This window comes from Coptis chinensis, chromosome 7 (genome assembly GCF_015680905.1).
Source record: "Coptis chinensis isolate HL-2020 chromosome 7, ASM1568090v1, whole genome shotgun sequence".
Lineage (NCBI taxonomy): Eukaryota > Viridiplantae > Streptophyta > Magnoliopsida > Ranunculales > Ranunculaceae > Coptis > Coptis chinensis.
Genome location: NC_141462.1, coordinates 27,811,927 through 27,831,105, shown reverse-complemented (window position 1 = coordinate 27,831,105; position 19,179 = coordinate 27,811,927). Strand labels below are relative to the sequence as shown.

Here is a 19,179-nt window from a genome sequence, read left to right as displayed (position 1 = left end):
AAGAGACATTGACATTTTTATAACTAATCGCCCATGGTCTTTGATTGTTCAAGTATATGCTTATGCTACTTATTACTACCTGACCATTTACTCATAGCTAGTCAGCTAGTCCTCAAAGACGGTGCAATGCAAGCCCAACTTATGCGATCAAATGTCAATATTATTAGTATATTCCTATTGCACAACAATGACATTATTGTTTGAAATGGTTTACCAAATGTGATCAAATGCAATATTACTAATCTAGACAATGAAATGAAGCTAAAATGAAAGATTTAGTTATCTATTGGCGTCAGCGACAGGGGCAATGCCGGAAACAGTGCGGTTAAAAAGAACAGCTAAAAGTGAGAAACCACCAATGTATATAGGCAAGCTACGAACAGTGTCATCATTTTTAGTAACCCAGTCAGTATCCATTCTTTCTTGGGCTTTGGGTCTCTGTAACTCTTCTGGAAATCTGCTGTGATAAAACCCCTGGGTACTTAAAATTTGCTGATGTGGACACCATCAGAGATGAGGAAAAATGACTACTATTATATATATATATATATATATATAGATTTGGAGAGGTACAGTGGCCGAGTACTCGAGCAAGTTTCTGTTTCTGGATTTAAAGTACAAAACCCCAAGTCGAAATTGAACTCTAATACATAATGCTATTCCATGTTTTTAATTCAATAATTTCTGATTCAATTGGCTTTTCGCTATTTCATTTGTAAACCCTAACAATTTATTGGAACAAAACTAAAGCGGTAATGACCAAACGACAAAATCTACAACTAATCATTTGAAAAGAAAGAGAATAAGGGGATGCATACATGATATGAGTGCATAACATGGACGTCAACACATGTTTTGGAATACCCAATCCAGTAACAAAATCCTAATAAAATACCCCCCAACCAAGCATACCCATTTTTATACAATTACCAAGCCCACAGTAAGATAAATAATATCTCAGATAATATGATACACTATCTTGTGTTGTAAATTAGGGATCAATATACTAAGCAAGTTCAGTCACATATATATGAACTTAGATCGATTTGGTAATTTGTAAGATGTCACACCTATTGCCCAAAAGTGCATGGAGCTTAATGATTAGGTCTTCTTCATCTTCAGCGAAGTTTCCGCGTTTAAGGTCTGGCCTTAAATAATTTATCCATCTCAACCTACAACTTTTATGGCATCGACGTAACCCTGACCAAGACAATATATGAACAACAAATTAAATTAAGACTAAATGAGCAAATGTACTCATCGTCCTAAATAATTAAACTATATAATTTTAATCACGAGACAAATAGTTAAGAGCGAGCAATGCGCAATGGCTTTTTTTTCGATCTGTTTAAATTGATGCTCGATGAGCGTCTGGTCTTCTTGCTCAGACCAAGCTCCTTCGTCCTCCATCTCCAAACAACATCTCATGAAAAACTCATTTTCTTTGTGGAACTTCGATCTTTTCTCGAATGGGGAAAAATAAACAAAAAAAAAAAAAACAAAAACTCATTAGAGTTTCTCTTACCGTGTTCAAGAGCGGTTGAGGATCGATCCGGCATTAGTAGATCCATCTTTATAAATGATTATGAAGAGAATCTCTAGGGTTATTATTTTTAATTTTAGTCGCGGGGAGTTTTTTTTTTTCTTTTTTCTTTGGGAATAATCGTGGGTTTTTTAGGCGGGTTTACATCTATCACAGTTTTTGGCATGTATTTTCGTAAGTCGTAATTAGCTTTGGTTCCCTATTTTATCGTAATTACTTATGGACATGTGGAAACTCTCAAAACTCACTCTCCCTCAATTGATGAGGGGAGAGCTATAATATATATATATATATATATAAATAAAGATATACCTTGGTTTGCTAAAATATTTGGCATATCCTGTAAATACCAACAGTCCCAGTAAAAATATCAGTAAAATATCACAAAGCATTTTGTACTAAAACAAGTAGAAACAGACCGTGGTTATATTCTCTGTTATGTACTTTTGTTCACTGCTGCCTTGTAAGACTATTATATTGCTCCTTCCAAACACTCATTCTTCAACTAATTAATGGAATTTTCAAATTTTTGGGGGTGTCGTCGACTTCGCAGTTCCATTTCTGCCTCAGACTCAGGTTACTATCTCAACTCTTTTTATAATTTTCTTTTAAGTTGTTAGTAGCATTTAATAAAAGGAATTAAAAATATTGGACTGAAAAAGTGATGGCATCTGTAATTGCAGATAAGCGCATTAGAATGGAGAACAACCAGCTTTTTGATGCGGTGGCAAGTGGTAGTAATACACCCTCAGCAGATGATGTGCATGATATTATTGTTGAAGCTGGGAGATCATCGTGCAAACATTCTTTGATTACGGACTTGGAAGGCTTCCAAGGACACCAAAACCATGGTAAAACAACAACACCCACCCTGGAGAGCAATTTTAGTAGATATGATACCGATTACTTATATTAGATTCAACGTCAGTAGTTACTGGATCAAACCAATTAAGGCTCACAATGAGAATCCCTGGATGATTTGATAGTCTCTTAATTTAAGGCGTCATGAACCCATATTCAGTATTTAATTTTCACTTGTTCTGACTTGCTTGCAGCAGGTTCACATAGCTCTGGAACCACCACTCTTCAGTTTTCCAATGGGTTAGAAGTGATGGTAGATGATTCACCAGCAGACATTGCATTCAACCTTAATCGTCTATTAACACAGGTGATTGACGATTACCTCTCGCTGCCTTCTGAAGAACCAGCCTCTACCAGCCCATGGATGACAAGGAGGATGTTACTGAGGGAAAACCTGAAAATGATGGCATTGAAACAGTTTCCTAAAAGAACAATCAGAAGGCAAAATCCTGCAGAACCAATAATAAGGCATGTGAAGAAAAGTCTGCACAAATCAAAGAATGACACCTCAGCAGTGACACCTCAGTAGTTTGTAACAACTATGTAACCGCTTTAGAACATTGTACTATATATAGGGAAGTGAATGTACAGAAAAATAAGACAATGAAATAAAGATTCATTTTTAGTATTCTCGTTTTTGTTTATGGTATCGGAGCAAGAAAACCTTATGGTTACAATCGATCCAATCAAAGTCTAAGATCCATCAATTTATTTTTTTTTCAATTCTTCTTCATTTTTCTTCGATTCTTTCTTATACAAAATCAAAGTTTCGATTCATCAATCACTCAAATCTATACAATGACAAGAACAAATCAAACAATTCTTCCTTCAGCAAACCCTAATTCCACTATTAGTGGAACCGAAATCGATAATCAAAGTCAGATTCATCCTCAAATCAATGTTGCTACTTCAATTCCAGCTCAAATTAATGTCGTTGCTTCAATTCCGGCACAAATCAATACTGCTGCTCCATTTTCAACAAATTTCAATCAAATTCATCAAAATCAAGATCAGATTAATTCTATTTCATCAAGGTCACAACAGAATCAAGGTTTTCAATCTTTCAATATACAAAATCAAGGTTTCTATCAAGAAAATTCAATGCATCAAGGAAATCAAGATTTTCGTTCAAATTCATTTCCTTACAACTTTACAAGCTTCAATGCTCCAATGGCAGTTCCACCAACACACAGCTCGTTTCATTTTCAGAATATCTCCAACATGGTTCCTTTGAAGCTAAAGCGTGATAACTATCTCATGTGGAAGCAAGTATTCCTGCCGATTCTTATAACTCACGATCTCATGGGACTTATTGAAGGTCTTTGTCTGCCTAAATTTCTTATTACTAGTGATGGAAACTACTCAAATATGGTGAATTCTCAATATGTGACATGGGTTAAACGTGATCAAATGCTTTTAATCTGGATTAATGCAACTCTACCTGAAGAACTTTTACCATATGTGATTGGTGTGTCTACGTCAAGAGAATTATGGCTAACTTTAGAGAAAAGACTTGGTACAATTTCGGTGGCCCATGTTATTCAGTTAAAGACTCAACTACAAGAAGTTAAGAAAGAACAGAATACAATGGCTGCATATCTTCAAAAGATTAAGATAATAACAGATAGTTTAGCTGCATCTGGTTCTGTTGTTTCTGATGCTGATCTAATTTATCATACATTGAGAGGATTACCTGCTGATTACAACTCATTCACCACCTCAATTCGCACAAGATCAATCAATGATCCAGTACAACCTGAAGAATTACATAGCCTTCTTCTGAATGAAGAATTGACTATTGAACAAAGGAATAAGGGTCTTCTTCATGCCGAACAAATTCATCAAGCCTTTGCTGCTTTTAATGTCTCCAATAGAGGATCCTATGGTTCTAACATAGGCTCTTATAATAGAGGATATGGTAGACAAAATGGAAGAGGAAATGGATTTTACAATGGAAGAGGAAATGACAATGGCAGAGGAAATAATGGCTATAATGGAACATCAAACTACAACAACTCAAGGTACAATAATGGACCTGGGTCGTCTAGCAACAGTGGATACTCAAAGAATTATAATAACTCTGCCAATTCTGGAAATTCAAGGCCACAATGTCAGATTTGCAATAAATTTGGTCATATTGCTATTGACTGTCACAATCGGATGAACCATAGTTTTGTTGGAAGGATTCCTCCTGCCAAACTTGCTATGTTGGCTAGTTTTCATGATACTGGTTCATCTATGCAAGAGAATGAACCTCAGTTCTACGCTTCTTAGTACAATGATTCCAGTAATTCGAATCAAGCTTCAACCTCTCAACCATCTGATTCTTGTTGGTATGCAGATACAGGAGCCTCAAATCATCTCACTGCTAATCTCAATAATCTAGCTTCTCATTCTGAGTACAAGGGATCTGACAAAGTCTTAGTTGGCAATGGACAAGGTTTGCCCATACTACACTCTGGTTCTACTTCCTTTACTATTGAAAAGTCTGCTCATAGTTTTCATCTTAAAAACATTTTGCATGTGCCTCACATTAAACACAATCTTCTTAGTGTACATAAATTTGTTTCAGACAATAATTGTGTTCTAATCTTCACTCCCAATGGCTTTTTTGTTAAGGACTTGGCATCGGGGAGGATGCTTTTCCAAGGACAAACTGAGAATGGTTTATATCCTCTTCATCTTTCAGCAAAATCTCATGCATATCCTTCTTCATCTACTGCCTTCTTTTCAACTAAAGCATCAAATTCCACTTGGCACAGCATACTTGGACATCCTGCTGCTCCCATAATGCACAAGCTTATTCAAGCAAAATGTATTGATGTTCAAAGTCTTTCTAAGGATTCTTTTTGTAGTGATTGTGCAATAGGCAAAATGACTAAACTTCCTTTAACTTTGTCAAGTTGTAAATCTACTGAACCTTTACAGTTACTTCATATGGACCTATGGGGGCCTTCTCCTGTTATTTCAGTTAGTGGAAATAAATATTTTGCAACTGTAGTTGATGATTTCTCAAAATATTGTTGGTTTCTTCCATTACAGTCGAAATCTCAATTCTGTTCAGTTTTTCAATCCTTTAAACTATTCATTGAAAATGTTTTATCTTATAAAATCAAGGTTGTTAGAACTGATAATGGAGGTGAGTTCACTAGTGATCAACTTGAAATTTTTTTGTATCCTTCTGGGACTTCACATCAATTCAGTTGTCCACACACTCCAGAACAAAATGGAGTGGTGGAGAGGAAACATAGGCATATTTTAGATATGTCTAGGACTCTTATTTCTCAATCTTCCATTCCATCAAAATATTGGGTTGATCTCTTTTCAACTTCAGTTTATTTGATAAACAGACTTCCAACTTCTTCTCTTCACTTTATATCTCCCTGGGAAAAACTATTTCGTAGACAACCTGATTATTCAATCTTAAAAACCTTTGGCTATTGTTGCTACCCTTGGTTGAAACCATATACCTCCAATAAACTTGAATTGCGATCCAAACCATGTGTTTTCATAGGTTATTCTCTTCATCACAAAGGTTATAGATGTCTGCATCTTAATTCAGGAAGAGTTTTCATTTCTAGACATGTTTTATTTAATGAAAAATAATTTCCATTTAAGTTGTCTTCTTTTCAATCTTCTTCAAACTCTAATTTTCCTTCATCCATACCTCGACAAACTTCTGATTCTACTCCTATCCCAGAAAAGTCCGCACCAATCATTTCATCATCTTCTATTCCTATTCCGAAAGCTTCAGTTCAAACACCTAACATCCCTGATAACAATTCCTCTTCATCGAACAAGCATCACATGCAGACACGAGCAAAACATGGTATTTTTAAGCCCAAAGCATTACATACTATCAAACATCCTTTACCAGTTGCTCTTCAAACTACTGTCTCATCTACTTCTGTCACTCCTACTTGTTATTCACAAGCTATCAAAGATCCTCAATGGAAAGATGCAATGGTTTGTGAATTCAATGCCTTACTCAAAAACAACACTTGGATACTTGTCCCACCATTACCCTCTCAAAACTTAGTAGATAATAAATGGGTGTTCAGACTGAAATATAAAGCTGATGGTACTCTTGACAAATATAAAGCTAGATTGGTAGCCAAAGGATTTAATCAACAATATGGTCTAGATTATTTGGAGACCTTCAGTCCTGTGGCAAAACCAACCACAATCAGACTTATTTTATCCATTGCTGTTCATTTCAACTGGGAAATACGGCAGTTGGATGTCTCCAATGCTTTTCTACATGGTCATCTAAAGGAGCAAGTGTTTATGAAATAACCACCAGGGTTTGTAGACCCCATGAAGCCTCAGTATGTATGCAAGCTGTTAAAATCCATCTATGGACTGAAACAAGCACCACGTGCTTGGTATGAAGAACTCTTTCAAGCTCTTTTACAAATTGGATTTAACCCATCTGAAGCTGACCATTCCTTATTTATCAAGAAAGATTCAAAGTCTATTACTTACATATTGGTTTATGTGGATGATATCTTAGTAACAGGAAGTTCAAGTCTTGTTTATCTTCAAGTTATAACTCAATTAAGTTCAGTGTTTGCACTAAAAGATTTGGGCTTACTGAATTATTTTTTGGGGCTGGAAGTGCAAAGAAATGCAAATGGTCTCTTCTATGTCAGACAAAGTATACTCTGGACTTATTGAAAAAGGCAAATATGATTGATGCTAAGCCTGCTCCTACACCAGTTTCTTCAAGTTGTAGTCTAGATTCTCATACAGGAGAGATACTTGAAGAACCAACATTTTACAGATCATTAGTAGGAGCTCTGCAGTACTTGACGTGGACAAGACCTGATATTTCATTTGCAGTTAACATGGTCTGTCAGTTTACGCACTCTCCAAGAACACCTCATCTTGCAGCTGTGAAGAGAATTATTCAATATTTGAAGGGTACAATTACGCATGGTATCTGGTTCAAGAAAGGTTCTTTTACAATTCATGCTTACACAGATGCTGACTGGGCTAGTTGTCCTGTTGATAGAAGATCGATCACTGGGTTATGCGTTTATTTGCGGTGTAATTTGTTATCTTGGTCTGCCAAGAAACAACACACAGTGGCAAGATCCAGCACTGAAGCAGAGTATAGATCTCTTGCACACACAGCTGCAAAGATCTATTGGATTTGTATACTGCTGAAGGAACTTCATATACCTCTCTCTCAACCTCCTCTTATTCACTGTGACAATATCAGTGCCATAGCTCTTGCAAATAATCCTATTTTTCATGCTAGAACAAAGCATGTAGAAATCAATTATCATTATATTAGGGAACTTGTTATTAACAAGGTTATTGATATCAAATACTTATGTACAAAGGACCAATTAGCAGATATCTTTACAAAAAGGATTGTCTACACAGAGGTTCCACATGTTACTGTCCAAGCTCTCAGTTATTCCATCTCCTTTCAGCTTGAAGGGGGGTAATAAGGCATGTGAAGAAAAGTCTGCACAAATCAAAGAATGACACCTCAGTAGTTTGTAACAACTATGTAACCGCTTTAGAACATTGTATTATATATAGGAAAGTGAATGTACAGAAAAATAAGACAATGAAATAAAGATTCATTTTTAGTATTCTCGTTTTTGTTTAGTTCGAGCACAAAAGAAGTAGGCAAATCCACTTTTGATAAACTGAGTTCTTCTGAGTTATTGCTCATCATTCGCCAAACCAAAATAAAGAGGCGAAGAGATCTAAACGGAATATTAGGGTTCGCGACCTGGAAACCTTAACTTCAGTTACACAGTGCTATAATTTGCTGTTGCCTCTCCCCAGAAATGCTCCGTCGTCTCATAAAAGCAAAGAAACATATCATGAAGAAGGGACTACAATGTTTGTGGTTGAGCAAGAGCTGGCAGTACTAGACTCAGGGAACTCCATATATCATGGAAATATGCCACCTGACCCAGACAGAAGTCGCAGTCAATGTTCATTGACACTCCATGAAGCAGAAAAAAATGGAAACAGAGAAATAATAAACAACAGTGAGCCATTTGAAACCAACACCAGAGACTGCTGCTCTTCAGGCATTTCATACAAGGAATTGGGAATATACCAAGGCAGGCCTGACAAGTGTCAAGAATATCTGAAGACAAACTCCGGACTTATAACCACAGGATTTGGGTGTTCAAGCTTGACTGAAGCAGACGGGAGAGCAGCACTCGAGTTAAAGAACTCTGGTATTTCACCACAAATTTCTGTAGATTCTTTGTTACTTCAAGTAAATGTTGGAAACATGAATGCGGAGAAAGAAAGTCCTACATTGGTAGAGGCTGACAGAGCATTGGAAAATGTAAGTTCATCTGAAAACACCAACAATATTTCCAAGATTCAACAGGAGCTTGAACTAAACGAGAAAGCAGAAGAAATAGAAGACTTGATTAACCTGAACCAAACTCTTACAGGCAAAGAGTGTCAGAGTAACCAACAACTGCACGAAGCGCGCAAATCATTGATCGAAGTAAGATTTGTTAGTAATTTTGTTAGGATTGCAGGCACGTTCATATGTATAATATTCAAATACTTTATCAGAACTCATAAAACGAAACTCTTCATTTATATAAAGGGTTTCCAGGACTTTTTGAGTCATGGCCGTGGAGCAATAATTGGGATCAAGCGACTAGGGGAGCTAGATGAGAAACCTTTTCGAAATGCATGCATACAGAAGTTTCCAGCTGGAGAATGGGATGTAAAATCTGCGGAGTTATGCTCGCTTTGGCAGGAACACATAAATAATTCCGAGTGGTATCCATTCAAAACTGCAACTATTAATGAAAACCTTCATGTATGTAATACATCTCCTTACCAATTTTATCTATAACTTGCTTCTAATGCTCATCTTCCTTGCTTTTCTCCTATTGTATAAGAGTAGGTCTTCCTTTTGTATGTTTTATTATATTGGATCTTTGAGATGTAGCTAGTGAGAGGTGCAGGAAATAATAGATGAAAATGATGAAAAACTAAGAAGCCTGAAGCGAGAATGGGGTGACAAAGTGTATGATGCTGTAGCTACAGCCTTGTTGGAGATAAATGAGTACAATGCAAGTGGGAGATATGCAGTTCCTGAACTTTGGAACTTCAAGGAAGAAAGGAATGCCAGTTTGAAAGAAGCCATCCAATATATATTAAAACAGTTGAAATCTTTGAAAGCTTTTAAGCGTCGAAGACTATAAGCCAAGGTAGGCATTTATTTGTTTTGTGTCTTATACTATTATAAAGAAAGGACAAGTATAAAAACTAAGTTCACCAGTCCAAGTGGTATTGGGCATTGGTCCTGTCCACATTTAAATGAGAAATGAGGTTTTTCGTCCCCCTCCTGAATATATTTAAATAGAAACAGAGTTGTGGAAGCATCTTTTTCCCCCTTAGAAGAGTCTAGACTTCCTCATCTAAATGTTTATTTCTTTGAACTTCATTTTCCTAATGCAGCGTACACATTTTATATGTTTTTTTCCCTATTTGTTTTGTTTTTTTTTTATTTTTTTGGGTTTAGACAAGGGCGCTACAAATTGCGCGGTGAGCGCCTTATGAATAACAAACTCGATTCTTCAATTTTTTTTTTCCTTAACTTAGTTTGATAAAAAAAAAATGACAGCGGATACCCTAGCCGATCGAACCAAGGGCAGGGCTTAATCTTTTCATTGTAGTACTGGCCTGTGCTGACATTTGCACTTAATGGTAACCGGGACAAGACTTGAAGAGCATCAAGTTGCGTTTTTAAATTTCGATGATGTTAAAAGCTAAGTTGTTTGAGGATGTAAGATGTTGAACAATATCTGAAAACTGTCATCTCATTGAGATCTTGCTGGCGAAAATAGTACCTATTGTGGAAAAGAGCTTGACCTTTAGGAATTTGTAGAGTATTTCCATGTAAGATTCCTTGGGGTTATTCTGGCCATGAGTCTCAGGTTTTATCCTAACTTACCCAACGGGCGGATAGGTTTTCTATTCTACTAAATTTTCAATGGCAGTGAGACACTAGACATGGATTTATTCAGAAGAACTGAATGTTGTTGAGTTGTGACTCATGACCACTGAGAAACCAATTTGCTCTCGTATACCATGTAGAACACATAAACTTGATTGCCATGTGCTTAACCTTATCTTGGGTTTTGCAATTTCTGATGAACGGTGGTTTTCTGGTCTACAGATATATTACTCTGGATACGTTTGAACAACTTAACAAAATTTACGGTGAAGGTGACTATAGTCGTTGAAAATGACCCGTGATTAAGGGTGCGTATGTTAACTCAGAAAGAAAAGCTATAGAATAGTCACTTTGGAACAAAATAGAAAAGAATAGAATGGAAACTAAATTTTGGTGTTGTATGTTTAGTAGACTGAAGAAAAGAAAAGAAAACCAATGAATGGAACAAACCATGTTTGTTATGCAAATACTAAAGAAAGGAAAGGGAAATGGAAATGAAATGTGTTTATTAAAGGTTTTTATTTTTCTTCTTTTCTGTTTCCTTTTCCATTTCATGTTTGTTATTCAAAAATTAAAGAAAAGATAATAAAACAACCATTTTCATTTTCCTTTCCTCATAAATCAGTGGTTGACCCTCGAAATCAAAAAGTCTTTCCATTCCATAGTTTCAAAAAAAAGTTTTCTTTCCATTCCATAGTTTCATTAATTTTGGCTAAATATGAGAATTATGGTTGCTCCATCTCGCTTGCTCTTCAGTTGATAAATAGCATTCTAATGGGGGTGTAAACACTTGAGCACATGTCGTAGGTAATAAAGAAATGTTCCATCTCGGACGTCACTTGGAGTGTCGTCCCTATCTATTTCTAAAGTCATAATTTGAAAATTTTAAACTCAAGAGGGACGTCACTTCAAGTATCTTACGAGTTTAAAATTAAACTTTTTTACACTTCTCTATTGGGACACTTATTGTGAGTGGATATTTATGGGCTATATAATAATTGGAGTTGTAAAATCCTAATGGCACCTAGGTGGAGCCTATGTGGAGGTGTAATTTTACACCCTCCATGAGAGATGCCCTTAAAGAGGTTTGTAATATGATCCATTACCTAATTTAGTAATTTTCACTTAGTGTGATTTCATTAGGAGCGGGGAAGACAATGTTGAACTTTGAAGGCGATGCATGCAGGTTACTAAAAGGATTGACACCTACTCAAACTTGTTAGCATTGAAATGGTGGAACTTGGTCAATCCAGGGCCCAAGTAAAGATCAGGAGTAAACTGAGTTAAATTTTTGCGGGAGCGTTCTTCATTATAAGATGTATACCAAAAATCAATCCTCAATTCATCTTGTAAGTCCACTTTTAGGAGTGGAATAACTTTGGAGTCACCATAAGGTGGAGTTCATATAACCATCTCCTTAAATGTTATACATAAAAATATAAGCTCTTGGCTCCAAGATGGTATTTAGAGTAAACTGAGTAATGAGAAATTGAGAACTAGTTTGTTGAACAGTTGAACTGCATTACAGGGCCGGCCCTGGGCTTATGCTGTCCATAGGGCATCCAAAACCAAGGTTTGCAAGTCATGAATATGTGGAATAACATTGAAGATTGCGAGTTCTGAAAGTATGGTTGAAGAGGTTGGTGTGTGGCTGTATGGTACTGATTAATCACTAGATTTTTAGACCCGTTCAACGAACGGGGACCATTTTTATATAATGTTTTTTCATTTGATTATTATGTATAAAAATTCTGACTTCCAAATTATATTGAAACTTATACAGTAAGTTAATTGATCAAAGTTCTCAATGCCAATAATTTGCTATGGATATTAAACAAAGCTACAAACATAGAGAAAGCAAAATCCATTAAAAGGTAAAAACTTGCGTTGTTGGTCATCAGTGTGGAGAAGACTGGCACGAAGGAGCTCCATTGGCATTTCCTTATAACATTTGTTGCTTCTAACCCCAATTACTGCAACATTTAGACCCACTAAAGAAAATAATTAATTATATTTCTTTGCTTCCACTTATACTTATAAATGACATATTAAAATAAGATTTTCATATATGAGAAGCCACAATTGATTTTAATCTAAGGGTTCAATCTAAGTTTGTTTTTCCCTTATTCCAAAAACCTACAAAAGAGAAGCAACCGTAGAATACTTATTTTTTAGTATTTAACCTCAAAATACTCATATCGTCAAATAAAGTTAAGCACAAGACAAAATTTTGTTGAAATCTTACTTGTAGCTAGTAGATCTTATGCATCAAAATCGATTAAACAAAGATATGGAAAGAAAACCCGATAAAGAAATTAAAGCAATTAATTAGTCCAAAATTCGTGGTGTCTTTTAATTTTTTGTTTTTTAATTCTTAGCCCATTAGTATACCTAACACGTGTTGTCACTTTAACCACTTGCATCTCTAATTTCCACACGTGTATTCTCGCTCTGATTTTTTTAAGATAGCAAATGGGTTAACCTATCTCTTGAGCATCTATCTTCAGTTGACTTTAGCGAAGAAGTAAATTCAGTAGCTTTTAAAAATAATTTTATTTTAAAAGTGTTGATTTTATCCTTGGAGTTTTTAATATTTAGTCCTACTGTTAATCACAATATTTTCGTTTGGTCCTAAAAAAATGGATGTTAATTAGAAAACGGTCAACTCGAAATCAATGCTAAGTCAACTCAGTCAAACATCAATTTTAATAAACAAACAATTGTAGACCAACAAAATTTGCTATTATAATTAGGACTAAAAGCTAAATCGTTTTTATGGGGTTTTCGACAGGCAACTCTAGGGCAGGCTATCTAGGCAGCCAAGTTCCCCACGCTTTAAGCACAATCCAATAAAAGGCCCCCAACAACCGTCGAAATAAGGTTTATTAGGGTTTAGGTAGGCCTGGTCCGTTTGGGATTCTTGAGGTCCAAAGTCTACTTTTCCACCACTTAACACATAATGTCTTTATTAGTCTACTTAACACGTGGTGTTTACTTCACCACTTATTTCTCTAATTTCTACAGGTGTAGCCAATTATTCATATTTTTAACTTATCTCTTGAGTATCTATTTCAGTTGACTTAAGCAAGAAGTGAAGTCACTCGCTTTTAAAGGTAACTTCTATTTTTCCCATTTTGTTCTCTTTAGACACTCCTCCAAGTCTTCTCAGTAAGCTTTTTCAGGTACTCTCTATTCTCTAATTATTATAGTGATACTTTAATTCAGGAGGGGGAGAGGAACTTCACCACATTGTGAGTAATTGGTCATTAGAGGAAGTGACCCAAAATGAGAAATAGACTACAAATTTTAATATTATGCAGTCATGGAATATTACACTATAAATTTTAATTTTTGAATTATTATGTACCAAAAAGTTTTAACTATAGAATATTGTAATGAAAAATACACATAATCATAATGATTACATTAGTTAAAATTACAAATAATTAATGATTCAACCTACATATAACTCTGAAGTAAACCAATACTTTACAATTCTATATTGAAAACATCAACCTACATATAACTATGAAGTAAACCAATACTCTACAATTCTATAATGAAAACATTGAGTACATCAAAGCATAGTAATTCGTGTCACCTTCTTGATTAAATCCAAGCATAGATATCGTTGATGTCCCTTCTTAATCCCTTAGGCAAATATTTGATTAGATATATTTCATCTTCTCCACTTTTGTCGTTCAAAATGACATACTTTATGTGTCAGGCGTGATGACAGTTCCCTTTGTTTCATTTATCATAGTGGTCTGTTAATGTGATGAGAAAGAGTCTTTCTATCTCGAAGCACTCTAAACACCCTGTTTAACAATGTGGAAACCCCACAACAAAATCACACACCTTAAACTTTGTCCTATAAATTGAAAATAGAATAAACAGGTGATCTAACCTCTTTTGCGATCACTGTCCAAGACTTTTCCATTGGAGTCTTCTTCTCTAATTCCATATACGAACTCTTTCTTGGTGGTGCTTCAATATATTTGAGTTCGTTTTACTATACAACAAACAAAAATATTACTAATTTATTCTACTATATTACTCGCACGTAGAGATTATAGAAGTTTTAGAAGAAGTGAAATATATGAGAGAGTTGTACTTTTAATAGGAAACAACCAATAGCCTTCCAGTCTGAAAATTGCACTTGCACTCAAATTGAAATTTAAGTGATCCACGTGACAAAACCAAGTATTGGGAAATTGCCACATAGGAAAGAAATTGTCCACCTCAGCTGCTTTAATATATAGGGAGGTGATCTACTATCTATATACTAAAGTAGCATATTAGATTTTGAGTTCGATGGTCAATGAGATGAATAAAAAGAAACAATCCATATAATTTATTTTTAAAATATTTTATAATTTATTTTTTTGAATTATTATATATCAAAAATTTTAACTCCAAAATATTTTAATGATTTAAGTTTTGATCAAAACGAAGAGATTTTCTCACTCAGAGAGAGAGGATTCATCGACCAACACTTCCTTTCAAACCATTCAAGCAGGGATTAAGATTGCTTAGTCTTCATTTTTTTAAATTTCCTTGAACATCATGCCCGACCACTCTTTCCTGACAACAACTCCAATGATCAATCTATGCTTCTCAAGTGGCGTAGTATCAATATTCCTTTCAAACTATTTGGTTGCCATTGATGCACACGCTTATATACAATGAAACTTGCTAGCATTTCTTTTATCCCTTTTATAATCAAACTGCAATATATATTCACAATTAAAATAAACATAATAAAGAATGAAATGAATGTGTGAAAGAAAAATGTAAGAAGAAATATCATGTTGGAAAAAAATCAAACCGATAGTAAGATTGCTTGAAGATTTTGCAACTTAAGTCGCCGACAATGGTATTATTTACATTAGTTCTCAAACACATGTTGATTTCAAACAAACTTGAGAAAATATTAAAACACGATGATTTGTGTCTCACATACCCTCACCATGTTTGACATGATGCACTCAAGTTTATTGTTGTGTTTAGGGGGCATTTGGATAGAAAGCCACAAAGCCAGAAAGAAAAAAGCTTAAATTAAACTTCAGGCCAATAACGAAGAGAATGGAAGAGTATGAGGTTGAATTTGCCCTTTAAATTAGGTTGGGTAAAGTTTCAGAAACTCAAGACTCTTGTTTTCTAGATAGACTTTGGTTCCCCCTATCTTAGGTCTATCCAACAGCCAAAGCAAATCAGACGTCAACTCATCAATCCCCGATCTTCTCTATACGCAAATAGAGTTTCCAATTGTAATGGTTTTCTCCTTTATAGCTTTATAGCTTTTTTGCCAAACGCCCCCTTAGTGTTTGTCTCCACCATAACCACGAACTGCACTTTCAAATAGAAATGAAAGTTTGCAATATTTTTTCATCTCCACAACAATACAATGAAACCTACAAATTCATAACACCAAGTCACACGTGTCAAAATACAAAAGCTAGAGCGATCAAGTTATGAATGTGAAAATTTAATAGTAAAACAACACTCTAAGTTTGACTTTTTATGTAAATATCTATCTATAAGATGAGTAGATGATCTCTATATACTATCATCAAGAAATCAAGTTCTATATAAGAATAGACATGTTATATAACATCGTCCATATATTGGTCTTTATCTATTACCACCCTTTACATGAATCAAGATTGGTGTGCAGATTCATATACACTCATTCCGCTAAGACTAAGACAGCCCAACCATTTACATATATATTAAATTTCAAGTAACATATTGTAGTAAGCCAGTAACAATGTAGTATATATATATATATATATATATATATATATATGGCATTTTACACATACAAACATATACACATATATATGGCATATCGAAAGAAGCAGGAATGCATACAGTTCAACCATCTCAAGCTAGCAATGCAAAGATTGATTTTTTACAAAAACATTATAAGTAATGGATTGAGTACTCGTGGAGAAAAAAAAATAGTCATGAAGAAGAAGGAAAAGAAAGGCATAACATTATAGGAGACATGAAAAACATGAATACCCGATGAAGAATAGCTGAGGTTTAGTTGCGTTGCTTGCCAAAAAAATCAAACCATGAATAAATATTCACCTCTTGAACTTTTAAGATCGAATTTAAATTTTCCTAAGAGAGTTTGAACAGACAAAGACTTTATTGATGCTTGGTTGCACACAGATATCGAGTCCCATCTCCACTGCTTTGAGTTCCTAGTACAATATTGATCTCTTTGACCCTCCTCCTATGTAGGTAAAAAATACATTTCCCTCGTGATTTATTGACATATTGACTGTGCACAAAGTGTCCTTTAGCGAAAAATCTCAAGTTCAACTGTAGATTGAAAAGTTAAGATCAGATTACTTAAAACATAAGCAATTAACTACAAAGGGAAAATTTACTTCCTCCGATTAGTAGATCTACAAAAAGGAATACACATGGAATCATAAAAAGAAATATGAAAAAGCTATATACATAATAACTTTAATTGGTATCAAAGACATATAGTTCTCCAATCTCATTGACCTACGGACATGCAAATTAATATTTAAAGAAATTCACATTTTCTATATCCTACATAAAAAAAAAAATCCTCTCCCGAAAGCCTAAAAGGCCTCAAGTATATATAAAGACCAACTCTTCTTTTATGTTTGAACTTTGCAGATAACCAAATTTTTGGTATAAAAATAAGTTGTTGGAAAGTTATAGATCCATAAGAATGAAGCCATAATGAAAATAACATTTGTTGAACGTTGCACTACAATGCTTCAACTGAAAGGTGCACGTAGTTTTGTGCAATAAGCTGCATTGTGATAGTAATTACTATAGTTCATAAAGAAAAACAAACATACTAAATGCCAATATAGTATAAAAAGAAATATCTAAAGGCAGCCCTATATATCACTCTTCAGCTGTGGTTGTTGAATTCATTGCTCTCAAAATCAATGTGCAACCTTGCTCCACACTTCTCATTGTTTCCCCCTGAAGTGAATTGAATCTTCCAGCATTACCAAAGAATTTAATCGGTGAATGGTATGCTTTGATTCACAATAGGTCCAGAACGGACATGGCAAGCCGTGAGGACATTGAGAAGAGGGTTAACAGTGATGATGCAAGTGATATTAAAACACGATTAGTTACTTCATATAAAAAATTTAAAGAACATAATGGCATTAGATATGAATAGTATTATACTTTATTAAATCAAGATTGTTCAAAGATCTATTTTCCCAAAGAATTCAGAAACTCCTCTCATTACTTATATTTGAAGTCCGTCAAAAGTAAATATACGGAATATGGCCTAAACCAAAAAGAAAAAGATAAGGAAAGAATACTAAAACCATTTTTATGTACCTCACCCAAACAATGTTTGGATGGCCATTTAATTGAGATGCTAGCTATATATAGTGAAACATCTATATACCAAACAATGTTTTGATGGCCATTTAACTAAGATGCTAGCTATAGTGAAACATCTATATACCAAACAATATTTGGATGGCCATTTAACTAAGATTATAGTGAAACATCTATATAGGATAGCTTTTACTATGTATGTATGTGTTAATTCTCCACAAAGCCTGATGTACCATGTGACATCCTATAAGCATTTTGATTAAAAAACATGTTAACATCAATAAGCAATTGACCAACCCATAACCATATCTAGCTTATCAGTAAGCTTCAATTAAGAGTTCAGTTTAACCCCCAAATGTCTTCCTTAACTACGTCAGGTCCTTTATAACTTAATTAGTTTATTTCAATGATATTTGCAAATACCTGGTATGTATATAGCTATGTTACATGGGCACGCCATATTTCACAAATAATCCATGTCAGACACACACAAACACATTTTGTATGTAATATACCTCAGTTTTTTTATATTTTGCCATGTCAGACACTTCAAATCCATGTCGAATACGGACACACGTATTTGTGTCAATGTAACTTAAGTATATAGCAGTATTTATCCCAAGAATCCGGATAAGAGTTTAGAAAGAGCTGACTGTTATTAAAGGAACCTAAAGCTCCTTCAGAAACAACACCACTAATTAGAGAAATCAACCACCCACTTGATGGGATAATTACAAAGAATAGTACATGTGCACATTATACCATATTGCATTGTTGCATTGACCCCTGACAAACCATATTACGGAGTAAAAGTTCTATAAATACGTTCTAAACCATTGGTGTTACCTGGTAGTAAGTGGTTTTTCACCTCCAGTTGGAATCGAAACAAAAGCATTATATGCACTCATTATTGCATTGATCCCCTCCTTTCGATAGGGTTTCCAAAAGCTTTCTCGTTATTAGACTTAAAGAGGAAAACTTCTCTTTTTGGAGGAGGCTTTATACATAGAAATATTAATTGCAATTAAATTGGCTACTACAATGAATAAAAGTGAATCAAAACACTGAAAAGTCTGAGAAAACAAAGAATAAAAAAGATAAATAATAATTAAAAAAAATAAGGTATTTAAATTAGAACAGATAAAGAACGTATTATTAATAGTTAATGCAGACTGATGCTATTAAGAAGAAGATAGAGAGCCATACTTTTTATTAGATTGAATTTCCATAGATGCATAGATGAACCGGCGAGGTTCTGCAGACCTTTTCGCCCACAGTGAGTAAAGCAGAGCTTGAGAAAGTCAAAGAACCATAAAAATTAAGAAGAGTGGAGCATGAATCCCTTTTCCCATTACTAATTGTGAAACTCAAAACATTAAGTCCAATTGCTCAATATTCAAATCAATTATTCCTATGGGAAGGTTTCCCCATACTTGTACTATAATTATGTGGAAACTTTACA

At 34.6% G+C, this 19,179-nt stretch overlaps 2 protein-coding genes and 1 long non-coding RNA gene across 5 annotated transcripts; 2 read left to right on the top strand and 1 right to left on the bottom strand.

The window, feature by feature from the left end:
* Positions 1–1,977: 1,977 nt before the first annotated feature.
* Positions 1,978–5,415, top strand: LOC147486918 (uncharacterized). 3 transcript variants are annotated; one of them, XM_086573195.1, is made up of 5 exons: positions 1,978–2,119; positions 2,227–2,394; positions 2,599–4,425; positions 4,746–4,844; positions 5,024–5,415. In XM_086573195.1, exons 3-4 carry the CDS (start codon positions 3,203–3,205, stop codon positions 4,774–4,776), a joined length of 1,254 nt encoding a protein of 417 aa, XP_086429321.1. In that variant the 5' UTR covers positions 1,978–2,119; positions 2,227–2,394; positions 2,599–3,202; the 3' UTR covers positions 4,777–4,844; positions 5,024–5,415. The 3 variants fall into 3 exon arrangements, with proteins under 3 accessions (XP_086429321.1, XP_086429320.1, XP_086429319.1); XM_086573194.1 differs by having other exon boundaries at positions 2,602–4,844; XM_086573193.1 differs by having other exon boundaries at positions 2,599–4,844.
* LOC147486917 (uncharacterized) lies at positions 3,164–9,370 on the bottom strand. The gene is made up of 2 exons (XR_015202497.1): positions 9,240–9,370; positions 3,164–7,880 (listed from the first exon to the last, which is right to left on the bottom strand). It is a non-coding gene; the product is annotated as an uncharacterized LOC147486917 (long non-coding RNA).
* On the top strand, positions 7,880–9,880 carry LOC147486916 (factor of DNA methylation 1-like). The gene is made up of 3 exons (XM_086573196.1): positions 7,880–8,894; positions 9,000–9,218; positions 9,367–9,880. The coding sequence occupies exons 1-3, from the start codon at positions 8,265–8,267 to the stop codon at positions 9,604–9,606; spliced, it is 1,089 nt and encodes a 362-aa protein (XP_086429322.1). The 5' UTR covers positions 7,880–8,264; the 3' UTR covers positions 9,607–9,880.
* The last annotated feature ends 9,299 nt before the right edge of the window (positions 9,881–19,179 follow it).